This window comes from Berghia stephanieae, chromosome 9 (genome assembly GCF_034508935.2).
Source record: "Berghia stephanieae isolate SIO BIC M18660-M18661 chromosome 9, UCSD_Bste_1.3, whole genome shotgun sequence".
Classification (NCBI taxonomy): Eukaryota; Metazoa; Mollusca; class Gastropoda; order Nudibranchia; family Aeolidiidae; genus Berghia; species Berghia stephanieae.
The window spans coordinates 36524938-36544937 of record NC_088368.1 but is presented as its reverse complement, the minus strand read 5'-3'; the positions used below and the strand labels follow the sequence as shown (position 1 = coordinate 36544937).

The window sequence follows — 20000 nt, the reverse complement described above, 5'->3', positions numbered from 1 at the left end:
GTTCTAGATATTATGTCTCCTGTACGACCACCACACCACGTCAGGAGAATAAATAAGTGATATGTGGTTCTAGATATTATGTCTCCTGTACGACCACCACACCGCGGTCAGGAGAATAAATAAGTGAGATGTGGTCCTAGATATTATAATGTCTCCCCTACGACCACCTCGGTAAGGAGAAATAAGTGAGATATGGTTGTAGATGAGATCAGATCAAGATGGATGGCCTTTACTGCAACATGATACTTATATCATGTCTCATCTACGAACACCACGTACCCGGAGTTTAATTCGGTTTTTATAGGGTTAAACGGACTATAGCGATTGCTTGCTATCATTTAGATAGTTTGTACTTTAATGTACTTTCCGTTTCCGCCAGTTCTTGCAGACCCAGATATCCAACCAGTTTTGGATGGACAGTGGGGGGGGGGGGGGGGGATTCTTGACTTTACCCAGGATTGATCTTGGTCTCTTTGCGTGTGACTCAGTGCTCTACAAACTGGGCTACATTGTGATAAGTCATTAGACATTGGAGAGTCACCCAATTTGGCTGCCAGCTTATATGCAGACCAGCCTACTTGAAAATCTAAAAATTCGTAGTTTTTAAGAAATAAAGATTGTAGTCGCCATATTTAACTTTACAGATCAACAATACGCTTCAACAGTCATGATGCCACTTCCCTCGTAATGACGCATGGGAACTTAATAACTGGTTCTAAATTATCGGAACAATGGCGGACACCCTTATGGGATACTTCTTCGACGAGCATAAAAGTGTATCCAGAGGAGAAAAACGTTATAAGTCTGGTCATGTTTTGACTTTTATACATTCTGATCGCATGACATATGAAAAGTTCTAGCCAGCATAAAGGATAAAAAGTACCGATTTTCTTTGATTAGAACCACACTGCTCGCCGTTGCTGGGCGACGTGACATCAGACTATTGAATCTAATTTGCCCTCACAATGATTAGATAACCCTTCAAAATCCTTATAATTACGCACTCTGGAATCATCTTTCATTTTCAATACGTTTTAATGACCCAGAAATGTTCATGGAGTTCTGAAATTAGAGTCAAAATTTCGTAATTCTACGAATTATTCGTAGTTCAAGGAAGGTCTGCATAATATATATCAACATTAAATTGGTTTTGATAAGAATAAAACAAGCCTCTCACCACGCTTAAAGTTGTGGTACTTACACCTGTTACCTGCCCCCCCCCCCCCCACCCACACACACACACATTATACACATACAACGCTGTGTTTACCGTCACATGTATATGAAATCGAAATCACAACACAACACCCTAATTAGTAAGTAACCACACAGGTCTCATCTTGGCCAGGGAAAGGTAGGGCTGTCGCCATCGTTAACATAATATAGCCTGTGGCTACTCTAGAACCCGCTAGGACTTATAGTTTGACGTCATTTTTAAGGTTTGTGCAGCGTCTGGTGAGTTTTCGTTAGTAGAGCCGTAGCCATCGTTAACTTATAGCCTGACACTGACCAAAAATGACGTCAAAAGAAAAGTCTTTGGTCACAAAAGAAAACAAATCGTGAGTTGTATTCCATAGTTCAACCAATGAAATAACTTGTTTCCTTGAGCTCTACTAACGACATCTCACTAGACGCTACTCAAACCAAAAAAATTACGCCAAACTGCCATTCCTCGAGGGTTCTAGTGTCAGGCTATATATGTTAACGATGGCTACGCTCGAACCCACTAGGACTTATAGTTTGACGTCATTATTAAGGTTTGTGCAGAATCTGGTGAGTTTTCGTTAGTAGAGCTCAAGGAAACAATTGATTCCATTGGTTTGAACTATTGAATACAACTCACGATTTGTTTTCTTTTGTGGCCAAAGATTTGTCTTTTGACGTCATTTTTTGGTCAGTGTCACTGAGACTGACTCCGACGATCCGGCACTGCCGTCCCCTGTCGGCTTCCGGATAAAGACGTCGGGCATGGACAAAATACTAAGAATTAAGAGAAGAACCGCTAGACCTACCCATATCAAGCTCGACCCCCCCCCCCCCCCCCCCCCCCCAAAAAAAAAAAAAAAAAAAAAAAAAAAAAAAAGGCAGAGGACGCCGGATGCTTGGTTTTGGTAGGTCTAGCGGCTCTTCTCTGTATTCTTTGTATTATGTCCGTGCCCGACGTCTTTATCCGGAAGACGGCAGTGCCGGGTCGTCGGAGTCGGACTCCGGTGTGGGATAGCCCTTTATCAGCAACCCATTTATCACTACTATAAAAACAAAGATATAATCAAGCTGTGTGTTATTATGTATTAGGTTCGTTGTACACGGATTTCATTGATAATATTACCAGAATGCGAATCTCAACAACATCTACAAGGACAACACCAAAACGTTGAAGGATAACAACATCAATAACAACGAAAACAATAACACAGGTATTATCACAGTCATAATTATATAATTCATAACAATACTTGTGTCTCGTCAAAATGTTGTGATATTATAATACTATATTGAGGTGACAAGTCACATATTATCATTGTACAAAAGTTTGGTAATCTTAAACTGCTGCATTGTTTGGTTTCACTTTATAGATAAATCGAAGATGACGTCACTCAAGTCATTGTTATTGTTTTTTGCCATCACGTTTATGAGTACTTCTCACTTAAGTGTTGGTTCGTTATATATCCGGATAACAATGTTTTGAGCTTCTTAGCCAAGCGCCAAGGATTACTATACTGAAAGGATTGACATGTGGAATCTTCAGCCCCCTCTAGTAGGGACCATTGGTTGGATAACGATTTCAAGCAAAACTACTACTTTTCTGACGCCCTCTTACAAATTGAGTGATTGGGTTTGTTTTCATTTTTAAAAATCGAAAGTACGAATCTGCTTTCAATTCCTTTTAATAACTAGATAGATCTATGGCTATTTTATCGAACCAGAGTCTTTGAAAAGTGGTAAGTACCAATAATAATTGCGTAATAATTATTATTTAAGAAATGTTTAGAATTAGCATCTGGCTGTAGTTCCTGCAGACGATAGTTGGACCCATTGTCGTGCTTGCTCTGTCGAGTCGCACAGATATGGTGATCAGACTCCGACATCCTGATTCGGATTTGTTTCTTATTTTATTATGGCTTGTGGCTTTATATTTATATCTTTTTTTTCTATATGGTTAACTGATAAATATTGACTTTATTGTATTAGTCTAGTGTATAAGTCTAGAGGGCCCTTTGCTCGTCACATCAACTTCACAACTTGAACAGTCCTTTCTACTACTAACAACAGTTGCTAGATAGATAGAGTCATTGCTATTGCTAGATAGCTAGACTAGAATAGTTAGTGGGTCTGATATTACCATATATGAGGGAACTTGGACTCTGAATATATAGTTATGCCCATTACATGGATCTGGTGTTGCTGATATGACTGTCAATCGTATGGGACTAGTACTCTGAATATATAGTTTTGCCTCATTGATCAAAATGATCTGAGATGTTACTGTTACAACAGTGTTACACTCACCCAACTCAATCACTCTAATTATCTCTGTGACTATGGGAGGGAATTATGGATCCATTGACTGAAAGGAATGTACTAGTAGTCTGAATATATAGTTTTGTCTCAATGATCTGAGAAGTAACTCTATTAATTAACTCTTGACTACATGGAAGGGAACTATGGATCTGATTCTGATGCTACTCATTGACTGTAAGGAATAAACTATAGTATAGTAGTCAGATTTTTATGAATGGCGCATGTTTTTCTAGTTTTTCTCAGATGTCCTTCTATCAAAAGTTGTAAAACTTTGTGTCAACCTCCGAATCAATTTCTATTAACTGAATAAACATTTTGGCCCGTATTGTGATGCCATATCACAAAAAAGATTTCTTCTTCACGACCTATAAAAATCTAGACTACTTTAAAACCCCTGTCATAAAATTAGAGATTTTACTCTGCTAAAAATGTAAACATTTTCGCACCACAAAGTAAGATGAATTCATCGTTTTTCAAAATAATCTTGTGACACGGTAGTTCCGGCTAGTGGTTATGAGTTCATATCATACTATTTTCCGAATAAAAGCAACACACATTAACTGTTATAAAGTAACAACTAATGTAGTTTGCATCCCATTTTGACTTTGTAATTTATTGCTTTTTATTTACATCACGTCACAATTACCGAAGACTGATATGAATCTCTAGCTTTAACTCATTTGAACTAGTGAACTCAAAATTGTCAAATTAACAATGAATGTTTTTATATTTAACTTTGAAAAATTGTATCAATGCATGAACGTTTCACACAGCATTTTAAGTTTTCTTTTAAACCTATAAGCTCTTAAACAATACGATATGATACGGAATCTCTATCGGTTCCTCTCTCGTAAGGCTGCGAAAAGAAGTCCACTTTTATCTATCGATAAGTCATTAATTAAAGAGGACAGCTACGGAATTGGAATTTCACAATCAACCCTCAGTTTTGCAAGTCATTGTTGTTGAATACAAGCACATATTTGTGGAAACATTTTATCATAAATTGATGAATTTCTGCTTTTGACTGGTCTACATTAAATTTATGTAATCCTCTTTGGCATAAAAAAACAAGCTATTTCTCAAAAATTTGAAATCAAAATAATGTTGGAAGCGCGTAATGTTCACTTTCATTTGTATTCATCAATAACGTATATTGATTGTTATAAAATGTAAACATGTCTGTCGTTCCTTCTTATTCGGATTCTGTACGAACATCATATAAGTTTCAATTAACCGAACATTCCATTTTAACAAATTCTTTCAAAATGGATAAGCGGAAAATCATATTTTTGACACTATAATCATATTTAGATTCCAATACTTACTAGTTATCGATTTTAATATAGCTGTAATAAGCGAAATTCTTTCCTATTGTTTTAAAATTCGTGAAAAAATATATTTTACTAGGACAAAATGATCCAGAGGTTCATACAAATTTTTGCAGCTGTACATTGTGAACAGCTGAGAAAAAGAAGACAAATGTGCGTCCCTTATTAAAAATCCGACTATTGTATCCCTTAGTAGATATTTTGGTATTCATCTTTTTCTTGGGATCATCCTCCGCAGATTACCTCCCTTTGTTGATATTTTACATCTCCTTTCCCCTTCATCTAATTGTTCACCTTCATCTTCATCATCATTTTACATGTACATTCATTAATCAAGCTTCTCAAGAAATCATCCTGAATCAATCACTATAAGGTCAGTTTTTAGAATATCTAACTACTCATCCTTTCCGTTTCTTGGCTACTCCTATTCACTGCTGATAATAATAATCATTAAATATTTTTTTGGACCCAGAATTCACAATCACTCTCTAAAAAGGTAGATCTTGCCGTATAATGCCCCTGCTGTTATTTTGGTGTAAATTTTCTATATTTTTTGTTGGCCTCCACTAGCGTTGCCTGAAGATTCCATATGATTGTCCTTTCTGTATAGTTGTTCTTGCCAAGCGCATACAATCATTAGTTTATAACAATGTACTTCCCGCCTCCGCTAGATATGTCAGACTCAACTATCCAATTACAGCTGGGTGAACAGATTAGTCAGTTTAAGAAAATGCCAACTCTTGAGACAGATGCTTGACGTTTTGTTTGATAGGCTAATTTAAGGGAATTTTATCTTATTATTACTTTAGACCTTATAGACAAATTTCCCCTGTGGGATGACTAAAGGGAATTTTATGTTTATTATTAAGTTTTTCATCCCACAAGGGAAATTTGTCTATAAAGTCTATTCCAAGGGAAGACTGGAATAACCCAAGCGTCAGCCGTAGTGCAGCGCCGCAAATCGAGCTAGGCCGAGATGACTTGCTCAAGGCCACACAGCGCAGCGGCGGGTGATCGAACTCGGCACCTTTCGGGTACGAAGCAAAGACCGTATCGCTGAGCCAAGCTCTAAAATTGAGCTATTTAGACTCCTATCTGTGTGTGATTTGTTGGTATAAATAAGTAAAGTTCCATTTATTTGTTCTTTAACTCTTTCCTTACCGATCATTTTCAGTAAATTCCCCAAATGGCAGGTTTACCTAGCAGAAAAAATGATTTTTATAATAAAACAATATCTCTACAAAACAACTTTATGTTCTTATTAATTAGACAAAGATCATTCTTCAAAGTTTGTGATGTACAAAATAAATCTGAATAAGAAAAATTGTGTCGTAACAAATGAGACGATTTTGCTGTAGGTGGTAAGGAGAGGGTTAAAGAATTTGTTGAGATTCTTAATTTAAAAAAAAAGAAAAGATGAACATAACACAAGCATCAACCACAGAGCAGCGCTGCAAAGGGAACATTTGGCGCAATAGTTTTTTCTTGATGAAAAAAGTTAGATGCTGAAGCGAGGCTCAAATCTCTGTCTCTTGGAAGGAAGTCCAATAACTTATACACTGTATCCACAAAGCCATCTCCCTGAGACGTATATATGCAATGTCTTATATTATAACTATTTTCATTTCAACAATTTCAGGTTTAGAATCAACAATGAAAAGACTGGTCAAAAAACTCTTTCCATTCCTTCTTCTCATCGCCTCACTGGTCGTTGTTTACCTTAACGACAGCACCATCGTCTCGTCAGAAAACCGTATCTACTCAGAAAATCATCCCAACGGCTCGTCCATTTTTAATATTCAAGAAAATGACGTCATTGTTTTTCTGGATATTCCCGGGAGTGGCATGGAGTCGTTTTCTCAAAGCTTGGTAAACGATCTGATTACGGAAACCCCCTGTAGTTGCCCTGCAACAAAGACACGGTGCTCCTGTACGAACAAGAACAAAAATCCATGGCTTTTTCAGTCTTATAATTCGACTGGATTTGTCTGCGGTGAACACGCAGATTGGACAACGCTAACGAAATGCCCGATTGACCAGTGGATGGAAAACGTTGGGCACGATAGCAGACTAGTTAGACGTTACTGGATGGTCACTCTGATTAGAGAGCCGGCGGCTAGATTTGTTCAGGAATGGCATCATCTTGTGACAATGGATGCGTACTTCCGAAACGAACCACGCCTCTTCCGGAAAGAAAGCGTTGAACTCCAGAAGAAAAAGCTTCCTTGCTTGGTCGGGAAAAGAATCCCCAAACTAACCCTGCAGGAGTTTCTGGATTGCAAAGACAATCCTGCTTTGAACAGGATCACTCGTATGCTTGCCAATATAACGGAAGTGGAGAATTTTGGTTACCATGGTGATAAATATGACTCGGCTCTATTAGAAAGTGCCCTGGCAAATTTGGAACAGCTTCCGTTTTTTGGAATTTCGGAAAAATCACAAGAAACACAAATTCTTCTCGAAGCAACTTTGGGTCTACGATTTTCTCAGCGATTGAATTTTCTTCCAACAAAAAGTCATAAGCCAATTGGTACGTTTGGCATTCCAGCAAATTTGTTAAGGAACGTAAGACTAGCCAATCACCTTGATGTACGTGTCTATGACCACGCCCTGGGACTGTTTGACCGACAGCTTGAAGACATCACAAAGGCTTTTCCGTCGCTTCGTGCTTCTGGTACAAACAAACAGAGAGAGAGATTGTTAGATGATATGTATAGAGAAAGTGAATTGGACCATTCCTTAGCATACAAAAAGAAAGACACAGAGACTGCCATACATCAAGCCGGTAATGTTGATGAAAATGAAGATGAGGATGATGACGACGACGACGATTATAACAATAACGATGAAAGACACGAGAGAAAGATGCATATTGATGAAAGTGTATTGGAATTTTCTGTAACAGATATGTATAAAAAGCTAGACAAAAATGAGATAAAAGATTTTGACGGAGCCAAAAATAAATTCATTATGGTTAAAGACATTGGAAAATCTGCTGAGAAAAGATACTCTGATGAATTTGAAGAAGATAAGATACAAACCGGAAGTGACCATGCTGATGAAAACGATGTGTCAAAATTGGATAAAATAATAGACGAAGAATTCAACAAAAGGATTAGCGAGAAAATTGAAAAAAATGTCGCTAATATTGTGACAAATGAAAACAAAAATGGTGTTATCACACGTGACGACTCAAATTATGACGTCAGCAAAACGAAGATCGTCCAAGACACGGAAGACGTCAATGAGTTTTTTAACATGCTGGCCGAATCGAAACGAAAACAAGGGACGCACCAAGACGATGGACAAAGACTCAATGAAAACAACGTAAAGACAGAATTGTACAGAAATCTTGACAGCGTAATAACAACCAATCCGAACAATGAACAAGCGCTAAAGAATTTCATACCACCATCTCCAGTCAAAGAGTCACCAGGTCGGATGGCTACAGGACCCAAAGCAATTCCGTTCAGACCTCAACGAAACCAAAACAACCCGAAAAGACGACCGTACAAGACACCAATCTCACCGACACCCCCAAACCTTGAGTTCAAACCCCGACTTCTTCAAGGTGGTGGTGGGAACCCCGCTATTAAGGCGGATGAACAAGTCGCTTTGCCTAAACCGGCATTACTTCCCCTTGGCTTCAACCGAATGAAAGACGAACCTTTCTTCAGTCCGCCATCAAAACAGAAGTCTAACAATAAATAGTGGGAAAGCATGTGAAGTGGACTGAAGTAAACATTTTCATTTTCTTATCATTTTTGTTGTTGTAGTAGCCAGAGCCATTAGACCAATAGAACAGGAGTAAATCCCGGGTTCTATAACGTGAAGCGAGTCCCAATATCTCAGTAGGTAGAACACTCGCTTCACGCTTCACACGCAAAGGGACCGAGATCGATCCTGGGTGAAGTCGAGATAATTTTTTTCTTCCCTGATTCCCCATGTCCACTCCAGCAATAATTGGGTGGCTTGGTCTGTTAGGTCTGTCGGAAAGTACTTTGCGATAGACTAGCGTCCTATCCCGTGAAAACAACGTAAAGACATAATTGTACAGAAATATTAGGTAGCAAGCAATTGCTTTGTCCGTATTACGCTAAAGAAACCGGGACAAACTCCGGCTCCACGGGCTTGATGGCTCTGAAGGATAGAATGAAGTTGACGTCATTCGGGTCTTTGTTATTATTTTTTGCCATCCACGTTTATGAGAAATTGTCACTAAACGGCGTTAACCAGACTATAAACGTTTAAGGTTACAATAGTTTTGTGTGTTGGTCCGTTGTACTTCCGGATGGCAATGTAAGCTTCTTAGCCAAGCGCACACTATCTATAGATGATAGTGTGCGCTTGCCTAAGAAGCTCACAACATTTCCATCCGGAAGTATAAGGGACCAAAACACAAAACTATGTGTGACCATGAACGTTTATAGTCTGGTTAATAGTCTAGTCAGAATTACCCATAAACGTGAATGGCAAAAAACAAAAACAAAGACCCGAATGACGTCAACTTCATTCTATCTATAGCTGGTGAAAGGCAATAGCAATAGTTTGTCAGGACGCTGGTCTAACGAAAAAAGAACTACCAAATCAAGGAGGGATACGAAGAAATCTCGGCTACACATGAGATTCATCTCGGTCCCTTTTGTATGTGAAGCGTATACTCTATCAACTGAGCTATCAGGACCCCCCCCCCCACACTCCCTATTAACTCTAATCATTTGTTTGTGTTTGTGTGTGTGTGTGTGTGTATGTGCGTGTGTAAGTGTGCGTGTGTGTGTGTGTGGGGGGGGGGGGGTTGAGTGTTTTTTTAAAGGTGACAACAATGACGAGCCATCGTCAAACATCCTTTATCATAAGTCAATTTCATGCGATAAAAATCGATTGTGCATTATTGTCAAATCTATATTGCGTACCAACCAATATTATGAAAGGCAAAGTAAATGTGTGAGTGTGCATTTTATGTAACTATGTACTGGTATGATAGTTTAAAGTTAGTCTCTGTGTTTTTTAGCCATAGCACACTGGTAGTGCAGAAATGAGCGCTTATTATTGTTATTATCAACATCATCATCATCATCATCATCATCATCATCATCATCATCATCATCATCATCATCGTCGTCGTCGTCATCATCATCATCTTCATCATCATCATCAGCAGCAGCAGCAGCAGCAGCATATCGTAATTATGGTACGTTGGAAAATATCAGAACAGAATGTCATTCCAAAACACTTAAGGGGCATTTTACCAAATTGTTTTGACGTCATTTGTTGCTAAGTGTCAAGCTATGAGTTTACGAAGGCTACGGTTAGACCGTGGCCTTCGTTAACATACAGCCTGACACTAGAACCCTCTTGGACTCGCAGTTTTTAAGGTTTGTGTAGTGTCTAGTGAGTTGTCGGTAGTAATGTTTAAGGAAACAAGTGATTCCATTGGTTGAACTATTGAATACAACTCACGATTTGTTTTCTTTTGTGGCTAAAGACTTGTCTTTTGTCGTCATTTGTTGATCAGTGTCAGGCCATTACTTTTTATGTTTAGCAAGTGTCACAGGATGTTGGACGGTGCGTGTCTAGTGCAATTAACCCTTTGCCAGTGACACTGATATTTTTGTTTTCAAATAATAGTGTCCCTTTATATTATTTTTATTACAGAATTAACCGTTTCTACCATAAGAGCGGTAAGAATATCGCGACTTGGTATTCAATTAAACTATAATTGCATTTCCGTTATTAGTCTTTGGATGAAAACTGTAAGATTTTCTTTTAGGTCCAAGTAAGATTGAAATTCGCCTTTGAAAGGTTAAGTTGTTGGGTGTTTTTCGGTCCTTTGTTTTTTCAAACTCAGTTCACTATTTCTTTTTTTTTTCTGAATAGCAAGCGCTCGCTGGAGTTACCTGCATGGCTTGGATACACAAAACGATACACCTAGGTCATAAACCTATACATCTGGGTTTCGTTTGTGCCATGACAGCAAACCGATCCGATGGGCTCGGAGTTCGAAAGACTTTCACGTAAAAGACTGTATAAAGTAATAAACAAAAATGAATATTTCAGCTTTAAAAAATAACTAAATACCAAACACGGAACGTTTCGGGATCAAAACCCTTCTTCAGCCAACAACAAAAAACATAAATACATTACTAAATTCCAGATAGACGAATTTAGTAATGTATTTATGTCTTTATTGTTTTTTGTTGTTGGCCGAAGAAGGGTTTTGTGCCCGAAACATTCCGTGTTTTGTATTTTGTTCTTTTTGGAAGCTGTTATATTCATTTTTGTTTATTACTTTATACAGTCCACAGCTTCTAGCAGCCTAGTATCACATTCACTTAAAGACTCGGTATTTGCAAGATAAACCAATTTCTGCCCAATCTTTACTGCCTAAACATCCTGCTACTGAAATAGTTATGACACCTTTATGTAGCCTATTCATTTTTAGTACCCCGAAGGATTAGTTACATAAAGACCGTAAGCTTTTATATAGAGCAATGTCGACTAAACGTGCTCAAAGCACTTTACACGGGATCCCTACCCAACAACAACACTTAACATGTAGGACGAGACATGACGCCTGTAAGGCGATAATACATTTTTTTCCCGGATAGAGACAACGCGGTTAACTGCCATGTACTCATGTTACACTTGAGTGCAATGAAAGAAAGTGGGTAAATAGTTTATTACAAGGACTCAACTATGCGCCGCTCAGAGAGGGATTCGAATCCATGGCCTTCCAATCCGAAGGCCAGTGTCATACCACAAGACCACCTACACACTTCAAAGGATTTAGGAACCAAAAGAATAGATTAGGGTTTGATGTCACAACTTTCCCTATTCCGACTGAGCAAGTATGTCTCTTATTTATTAAACACACGGATTTATATCAGCATTGTCATGTAGTTCAAACGCTTCTTTATCTAAATAAATAAAAATAATAAAATTCCCTTTATTCATCTCATTTTTGTCTTTAGGGTCTATTCCAAGGGAAGACTGGAATAACCCAGGCGTCAGCCGCAGTGCAGCGCCGCACATTTAGCCAGGGCGAGATTACTTGCTCAAGGCCACACAGCGCAGCGGCGGGTGATCGAACTCGGTACCTTCGAGTACGAAGCAAAGACCGTACCGCTGAGCCACGCTGCCCCTGAGGGATCAACATCTGAGGAATCTAATATTACCATTTTTATTTCTGACATCTTTGATTAATAGGTGAGAACGTGAATAAGAACGAATAAGAGAATGAATCATCTGAATGTCCCCTACGGCACTAAATGGCATCTAGTTCATGATAACATTGTTAGTGTTATTTTGTATAATCATCTACCATGTTAAATAACTTTATCTTTTACCCCGAGCCATATGAAACACAATTAATTTCCTGTTTTCGATTAATAAAGTTCGTCTTATCTTATCTTATCTTATCTTAGTTTGAATATTTGTCATAAATATCGTCGGTTCCAATATTTTTCTACAACAGAGAGGACCCATACAATTTCTCTGTCGTCAATCTGGGATTTAGTAATGTATTTATGTCTTTATTGATTTTTGTTGTTGTTGTTGGCTGAAGAGGTGTTTTGAGCCCGAAACGTTCAGTGTTGGGTATTGTGTTCTTTTTTTGAAGTTGTTTATTATTTTACTTCCTGTGGCATCTCATTAACGGTCGACTAGAAATGGTTGGCCGTTCTTCCCGTCTTGTACCAGTCTGTTGCATTCTTCACTTGTCATCTTAGTCCAGTTCTTAATGTCGTCTAGCCACGATCTTGGGCAGGGGACAGACGGCTACTTGGGCTGCTGCCTTCTACTTTTCTTTTGGCCATGGTTCTACATTATATGCTTTTGTGTGGCCAAAGAATTTTAGTTTCTTGTGTTTAAAAAAAAATTAAATATACAGAATTGTATATTATTGATGCAAAATAATGTATTTCCACTTTCGCTTGTCCTATAAAACAATGTTTTATATATAATAACGGTATATATTTATAGTGCGCCAAACATCCCTTCATCAGGAGGGCTCTGGGCGCATAACATAGATTAACTTAATCATTAAGCCCTAACACAGTACACGAACAACGTTAATTATACACATAATCAAAAGAAAGCCTGTCGGAATAAGAATGTCTTCAATCGACGCTTGAATTCCTCTAGTGAAGACGAAGAACGTATCTCTAGTGGTAGTAAATTCCACAACCTTGGACCAGAATGCTGAAAGGCGCGTTCACCAGCCTTCAGTCGACAGCGGGGTGTTTTCAAATTGAGGTCGTTCGTTGATCGAAGCGATTGCTGTGTGTTATACCATTCAACGAGGTTTTTGAGATATGCTGGTGACGAGCCATCCAGGCATTTGAAAACGATAGTTGAAGATTTATATATATATATATATATATATATATATATATATATATATATATATATATATATATATATATGTATGTATGTATGTATGTATATATACATCTGACACGTTCTGAAAATTGATTCAGAGAGAAAAACGATGTTTTCTTTACCTTTCTAGGACAATGACCTGTCTGGTTTAAAGGACGGCGTGAGTCCAATTAATCTTATGGTATGAAAGAACTCCTTTTCTCTTTGAAACCTTATTCAGTTCCCCCCATTCACGCCGGAAGACAGGCGTTCTTTCACACCAATGACGAGTGAAACAAGGATACTTGATTAAGCTTTTCATTCCAATTATGGATGGCGGAGGGGTGGGGGGGGGGCAGTTCCAATTGCTCAGTTTGTAGAGCACTCGCTTCACACGTAAAGGGACAGATATCAATTCCGAGTGTAGTGACTATTTTTTATCTGACGTTAGGACTGGCGGAAAGTACTTTGCCATTGACTAGTGTTTATACAAAGGATTGCAAGCAATTGCTATTATTTGTTTCACGATACAGAAACCGGGATAAACTTCGGCTACACGAGACCTAATGTCGCTGAACGACTATAAGCCAATCATTGGAAATTCGTCCCATTCGTTACCATAAACTTTAAAAACTTGAGCTTTTATATAGAGCAATATCCATTAAACGTGCTCAAAGCGTTTTACAAAGGGTCCCTAACTAACAACAACATATAGAACGAGACATGACGCCTGTTAGGCGATATTACAATTTTCTGACAGACAACGCTATTAACGGCCAGGTACTCATTTTACACTTGAGTACGATGAGTGATTGTGAGTAAAGAGTCTTTTCCCAGGACTCAACTATGCGCCGAGCGAGGTTCGAACCCAGGACCTTCCGATCCGAAAGCGAGTGTCATATCACAAGACCACATAGCCGCACGTACCACAGACTAAAGTCAACATTTTAATCGTTCTGATGTCTTTTGTACATCAAAAAATGTATAAAATTATTTCTATTTTTGTGATTATTATTGTTGTAAAAATTTAACATTGTCTTGTGGAGCTCATTTTGCCAGAAACAAAATGAAAATAAAATCATGTATAGCAAAAACCTCCTGATTTGTGTTGTGAATGAGGAAAAAAATGTGTGCGTGTTGTTGTTGACAATGTGAATAGATAATTCCACTATTACGAATTGTTATTTAGACTGCTTAAACTACAACCCAAGTTTTCGGTTGTCTTTTATCTGTTCTGACCGTTATGGCACGAGATGTCTAGAAATAAAACACTTCATTTGTTAATCAACTGTCTTCAATCTCAATGATTTATTAACGAAGTTAACATGGTGGCAGCGGAAAACATTATCTAAATCCAAGTAGGTACATGATAATTGCTATCTAGTCGGATTGTGGCACGATTTGTCACGATCACGCGTTCGACGCAGACGGCTGGTAGAGCAAGGGAGATATCGTGGAAGTTATACTCGATTGCATCCCTTAGACCTGAACTACTATGGCAGAAGCTAATTTCAGACTACCGAATATACTCAGATTGAATGACGGTAACATAGCCGAACAATTCAAAAAATGGAGAAGGCAGATGGAGATCTACCTCGAAGCATCAGGTGCATCGACAAAGTCAACAAAGGCACAAGCTGCTATAATACTCCATTGCGCAGGTTCGGATGCGATCGAAGTATTTGATCAAATGGACTTCCTAGAAGGAGAAGATAGGGATAGTCCAGATACTGTACTGAATAAACTAGAGAAGTACTGTCTACCGAGAAACAATGAAGTACTCCAAAGATATAGATTTTGGAATATTCCATACGATCACCCTTTCGATAAATTCGTCACGGAATTAAAGGCTCAGGCTGAGCAATGCAATTTCGAGGAGAAGGACAAGATGATCCGAGATAAGATTGTATTTTGTGCACCGAAACACCTTAAAGAAAAGCTGCTCAAAGATACAGAATTGTCTCTGAAAAAGACCATTGAAACCTGCCAGGCCCATGAGCAAACAGCTTCCCAGATAGAGGAAATGCAACCGACAAAGGCAAGATCCTCCCAACAGAGAATAGATAGAATAGGGGCCGCCCAAGGAACAGGGAATTTTAAGAACAAAAGAACAGCAAATGAGTGCAGATACTGCGGACTCAAACATGACTTTGATGACAAAAAGAAATGTCCAGCTTGGGGAAAATCTTGTTCCAGGTGCAAGTTAAAGAACCATTTTAAAGCAAAATGTAGGTCTAAAATCAATGCAGTACAAGTAGATGACGACTCTGATGAACAGTATGACGACAAATGGCTGTTGGCAATGGGAAATTCAGGCAACACCAAACAGTCGACATGCGTGTTGAATATCAATGACAACAAAGTTCGTTTCAAAATTGATACCGCCGCAGATGTGAACACTATCTGTCAACAACACGTCAGACGTGACCAAGTGGTTCCAACGAAAACGAGACTAGTGATGTGGAACAAAAGCAAAATGGTGCCTAAAGGAGAAACAACACTTGATGTCATCAACCCTAAGACAAAATCACACCACAAGGTTAAATTCATGGTGGTAAAGAATGAATTCAGTTGCCTATTAGGATTGAAAACACTACAAGACCTGAATTTCATAACTTTCAATGATGACAAATATGTTGCCAATGTAACTGCGAATGACAATTTAGGTGATTTAGGTGAAGCCCGACTTAAGGTAGACACCACCAAACAACCAAGAAGATTGCCGTGCAGAAAAGTGCCATTTGCACTACAAGACAAAGTAAAATCCGAGCTCAACAGGCTTATTGAAAGGGGTATTCTTTGTCCAGTTGACGAGCCGACAGAGTGGGTAAACCAAATGGCAGTGGTTGAGAAAGCCAATGGAGATTTGAGAATATGTATTGATCCCAGACCACTAAATGACGCCCTCATGCGAGAACACCACAAGCTACTGACGCTTGATGACGTGTTACCTAAATTTCAGAATGCAAAAGTATTCACAAAACTCGATGTCAAGGAAGCGTTCTGGCATATAAAACTAGATAGAAAATCCAGTTTCCTCACGACTATGATAACACCAATGGGTAGATTAAGATGGACCAGACTACCTTTCGGTTTGAATGTTTCAAGCGAAATCTTCTCAAAGCACCTGTCTAGCGCACTTGAAGGTCTTGATGGAACCATAAATGTAGCAGATGATATCATAGTAGTCGGTTGTGGAGAAACCAAAGAAGATGCGATGAGGAACCATGATCACAACTATGGAAAGTTGAAAGAGAGATGTCAACAAAAGAACATACGCTTGAATGACCAGAAGGCAAGAGAACGACAAGATGAAGTCACATTCATGGGCCATAGAATTAGTGACAAAGGAATAGAGCCCGACCAAAAGAAAGTTGAAGCGATCGTTAACATGCCTACACCAAGAGACGTGCATGATGTCAAACGATTTTGTGGAATGGTACAGTACCTAGCCCGATTTCTCACAAAATTATCAGACATGTTAAGGCCATTAAGAGAACTGACAAAGAAAGATCAGAACTTTTCATGGACTGAAGAATGTAACAGATCATTTAAGAAAGTAAAGGAAGCAATAAGCAAAACTCCTGTCCTGAAATATTATGATGAGAACAAGGGATTAGAACTGCAGGTAGATAGCAGCAAGGACGGACTTGGGGCTGTTTTGATGCAAGAAGGTCAACCCATTGAGTTTGCTTCCAGAACATTGACAGAAACAGAACAGCGATGGGCACAGATAGAAAAAGAGATGCTTGCAATCGTTTTCGGTTTAGAAAGATTTGACCAATATACCTATGGTAGGAAGATATTCGTCATTACTGATCATAAACCTCTAGAGACAATAATCAGAAAACCTTTGAGCGAGGCGCCACGGAGATTACAAAGACTCCTAATGAGAAGCAATCGGTACGATATCGAGTTGAAATGGGCTAAAGGTTCATCACTGCTCATAGCCGACACACTGTCAAGAGCAACAATAAGTTGCACGTCAACAGAGAACGGCGAAGAACCAAAGGAAAAAGCATATCTGCCTGATGAGATACTGAAAAAAATTAAAATAGCAACACAGGAAGACACGTCTCTACAAGCCCTCAAACATGTCATTGTGAATGGATGGTCAATACACAAGGACAGCATGCCAACTGAGATATGGCCGTATTTTGATTTTAGAGACACCATCAGCATTGAGGATGGCGTAATTGTTAAAGGAGAGAGAGTTCTTATACCAAGAAGTCTCAGAAATGAAATAAAAGAGAAACTGCATTCAGCACACATGGCTACTGAGAGTATGCTAAGAAGAGCCAGAAGAACAGTATTTTGGCCAGGGATGACTGCAGAAATAAAGCAAATGGCAGATGCATGTGAAGCATGTCAAGAATCGAAGAGAAGCAACCAAAAAGAATCCTTACAACAACATGAAAGAGGAAATCATTGCTGGGAGAAAGTAGGAACAGATCTTTTTCACATTCAAGGACGTGACTACGTAGTTCTGGTCGACTACTATTCAAACTTCATAGAAGTAGATTATTTGCCAACACTAACTGCAAAGACTGTGATTGCAAAACTAAAAGCAAATTTCTGCAGATATGGATCACCAAAAGTACTAATATCAGATTGTGGTGCTCAATACACGTCAAGAGAATTTAAAGAGTTCACAAAGAGATGGGGCATAAACCATGCGACATCATCTCCAGGACACCAGCAGGCAAATGGGAAAGCAGAGTCCGCAGTGAAAATTGTGAAACAAATGATGGAGCGCTGTACCAGAGAAGGAGGAGATCAATATGAAGCACTTCTTGAGCTCAGAAATACGCCAAGACAAAATGGTCTTAGTCCTGCAGAAATGCTGTTTCAAACAGAACCACGAACGCTCATACCAAAATTCTCCAAACCTCAACAACGATATGACACACCGCACAAACGAGATAGAATCGTGAAGAACAATTACGACAGACATACACGAGACATGACCCAACTCGACACTGACCAACCAGTATGGTATCAAAACCCAGAGAGTACCAAATGGCATCCCGGTATCGTCAGAGACCAATTAAAACAACGATCGTACTCCGTCGAAGGAGAAAATGGAGGTACATACCGACGTAATAGGGTACACTTACGACCAAAGACAACACCTTTCGAACAACGTAACGTCAACAACGACGAATGTTGCGACGACGCTGAGACTCCTGCAACTCCGGTTTCGACGTCAACGCCAGTTTCGACATCAGCGCAAACCTCAGACCATGCACAATCTGAGAATACTCGTATTAGCACAGACACCTCGCAGACAAACAGTTACGTTACTAGATATGGCCGCAAAATAAAGCCAAATCCAAAATACACATAAGTACGCAATCTTCGATATACACAGATCATGCATCACTGATCTGAAATCATGGCCTTTGTTAGGAATGTGTAGCACTAGGCTAACTTTGTTTTAGCTGCTGAACAGACAAACATTGCAGACATGCCTATACTAACACTAGTCACAAATCGCAGACTCACTAGAAGAATCATGACCTGTGTTTAGATGCACAGTAGAAACACTTACACTCCAGGGTCTATTTCGAACGGATTACCAGGCCCAGGTCAAGAGAAGACCAAGACAGTTTATTTGAATAACTAAGAGTGATTGTTATTTTAATTTGTCAACAGATTATAATTAATCATGTGTCATGCACACCAAAAAGACTCATGGTTGTAAATAATTTTGTTGTTGTTGTTAAGTTGAAAGATTAGAAACGTTTTCTAAAATTTGAATGTAATGGTAATGGAAGAAAGCAATTCTAGAAATTTTAACATGTTTGATTATTATAATTTTGTATTCTCACCATGACGCAGAATATTGGGAAATGTTATCACATGAATAAGGTTTTGTTAATAATTACCATTTTATCTAAACAAAAGGGGATGTTGACAATGTGAATAGATAATTCCACTATTACGAATTGTTATTTAGACTGCTTAAACTACAACCCAAGTTTTCGGTTGTCTTTTATCTGTTCTGACCGTTATGGCACGAGATGTCTAGAAATAAAACACTTCATTTGTTAATCAACTGTCTTCAATCTCAATGATTTATTAACGAAGTTAACAGTTGTTTGGGTATGAAGTTTGGAATAAATAATCCTGACAATTAGGAGAGAGTGTTATATAAAACAAACAACCCCCAGCCCCCCCCCCCCCCCCCCCCCCACCAAAAAAAAAAACAAAAAAAACATCTGCCTGACATCACGAAGTTTGTGAACATAACTTCGATTGTCGCGGGGAAATAGGAAGTACGGTGATAGTCTTGATGCAGGTCTGACGTCCGACCCCACTAAGGACCTAGTTAATTAAACATTGTTATGGACAATAATTTGTGTCATTTTATTATTAAATTTTGGATTTCCATTTTACGACAACGGGCCCATAATGAATTGGGTTATCAGACCTGCAAATAAGTGCACGTCGTCTTGAAGGATTATATTTCATAAATTTTCGCGGAGGCGATGGGGGTTTCGAGATCGTGGATAGCTCATACGACGGAGTCACGCTCTCCCCGGCCAGGCGAAGTTGTCGTATCTGTAAGGTTCCGGGTTCGAATCCCCATTATTTGCCGCCGCGAAAATTTTATTCTCTATTGTCTTCTGGCACTTTCCTACTCATTTCATTTCTTGTTCATGATAAAAGATACGAACTAAGAGGCTTGTCTTGCAATATATTAAATCTACATCGTAAATAATAAAAGAAATGAAGTGATTAGAAAAGTGCCTCAAGTTTTATATTTGTGGCTATAAATTCTATCTTTCT

The 20000-nt window shown here is 38.7% G+C and overlaps 2 protein-coding genes across 4 annotated transcripts in view; one reads left to right on the top strand and one right to left on the bottom strand.

Moving 5' to 3' along the window:
• LOC144980147 (pre-mRNA-splicing factor SYF1-like) overlaps positions 1 to 20000 on the bottom strand; it is a 130982-nt gene that overhangs the window by 36627 nt on the left and 74355 nt on the right. The gene's annotated exons all lie outside the window — the stretch shown is intronic.
• On the top strand, positions 1333 to 8573 carry LOC144979370 (uncharacterized). Of its 3 annotated transcripts, XM_078926014.1 has the most exons (3): positions 1462 to 1773; positions 2296 to 2417; positions 6490 to 8573. In XM_078926014.1, exon 3 carries the CDS (start codon positions 6504 to 6506, stop codon positions 8559 to 8561), a length of 2058 nt encoding a protein of 685 aa, XP_078782140.1. In that variant the 5' UTR covers positions 1462 to 1773; positions 2296 to 2417; positions 6490 to 6503; the 3' UTR covers positions 8562 to 8573. The 3 variants fall into 3 exon arrangements, with proteins under 3 accessions (XP_078782142.1, XP_078782140.1, XP_078782141.1); XM_078926016.1 differs by lacking the exons at positions 1462 to 1773; positions 2296 to 2417 and adding an exon at positions 1333 to 1455; XM_078926015.1 differs by lacking the exon at positions 1462 to 1773 and having other exon boundaries at positions 2255 to 2417.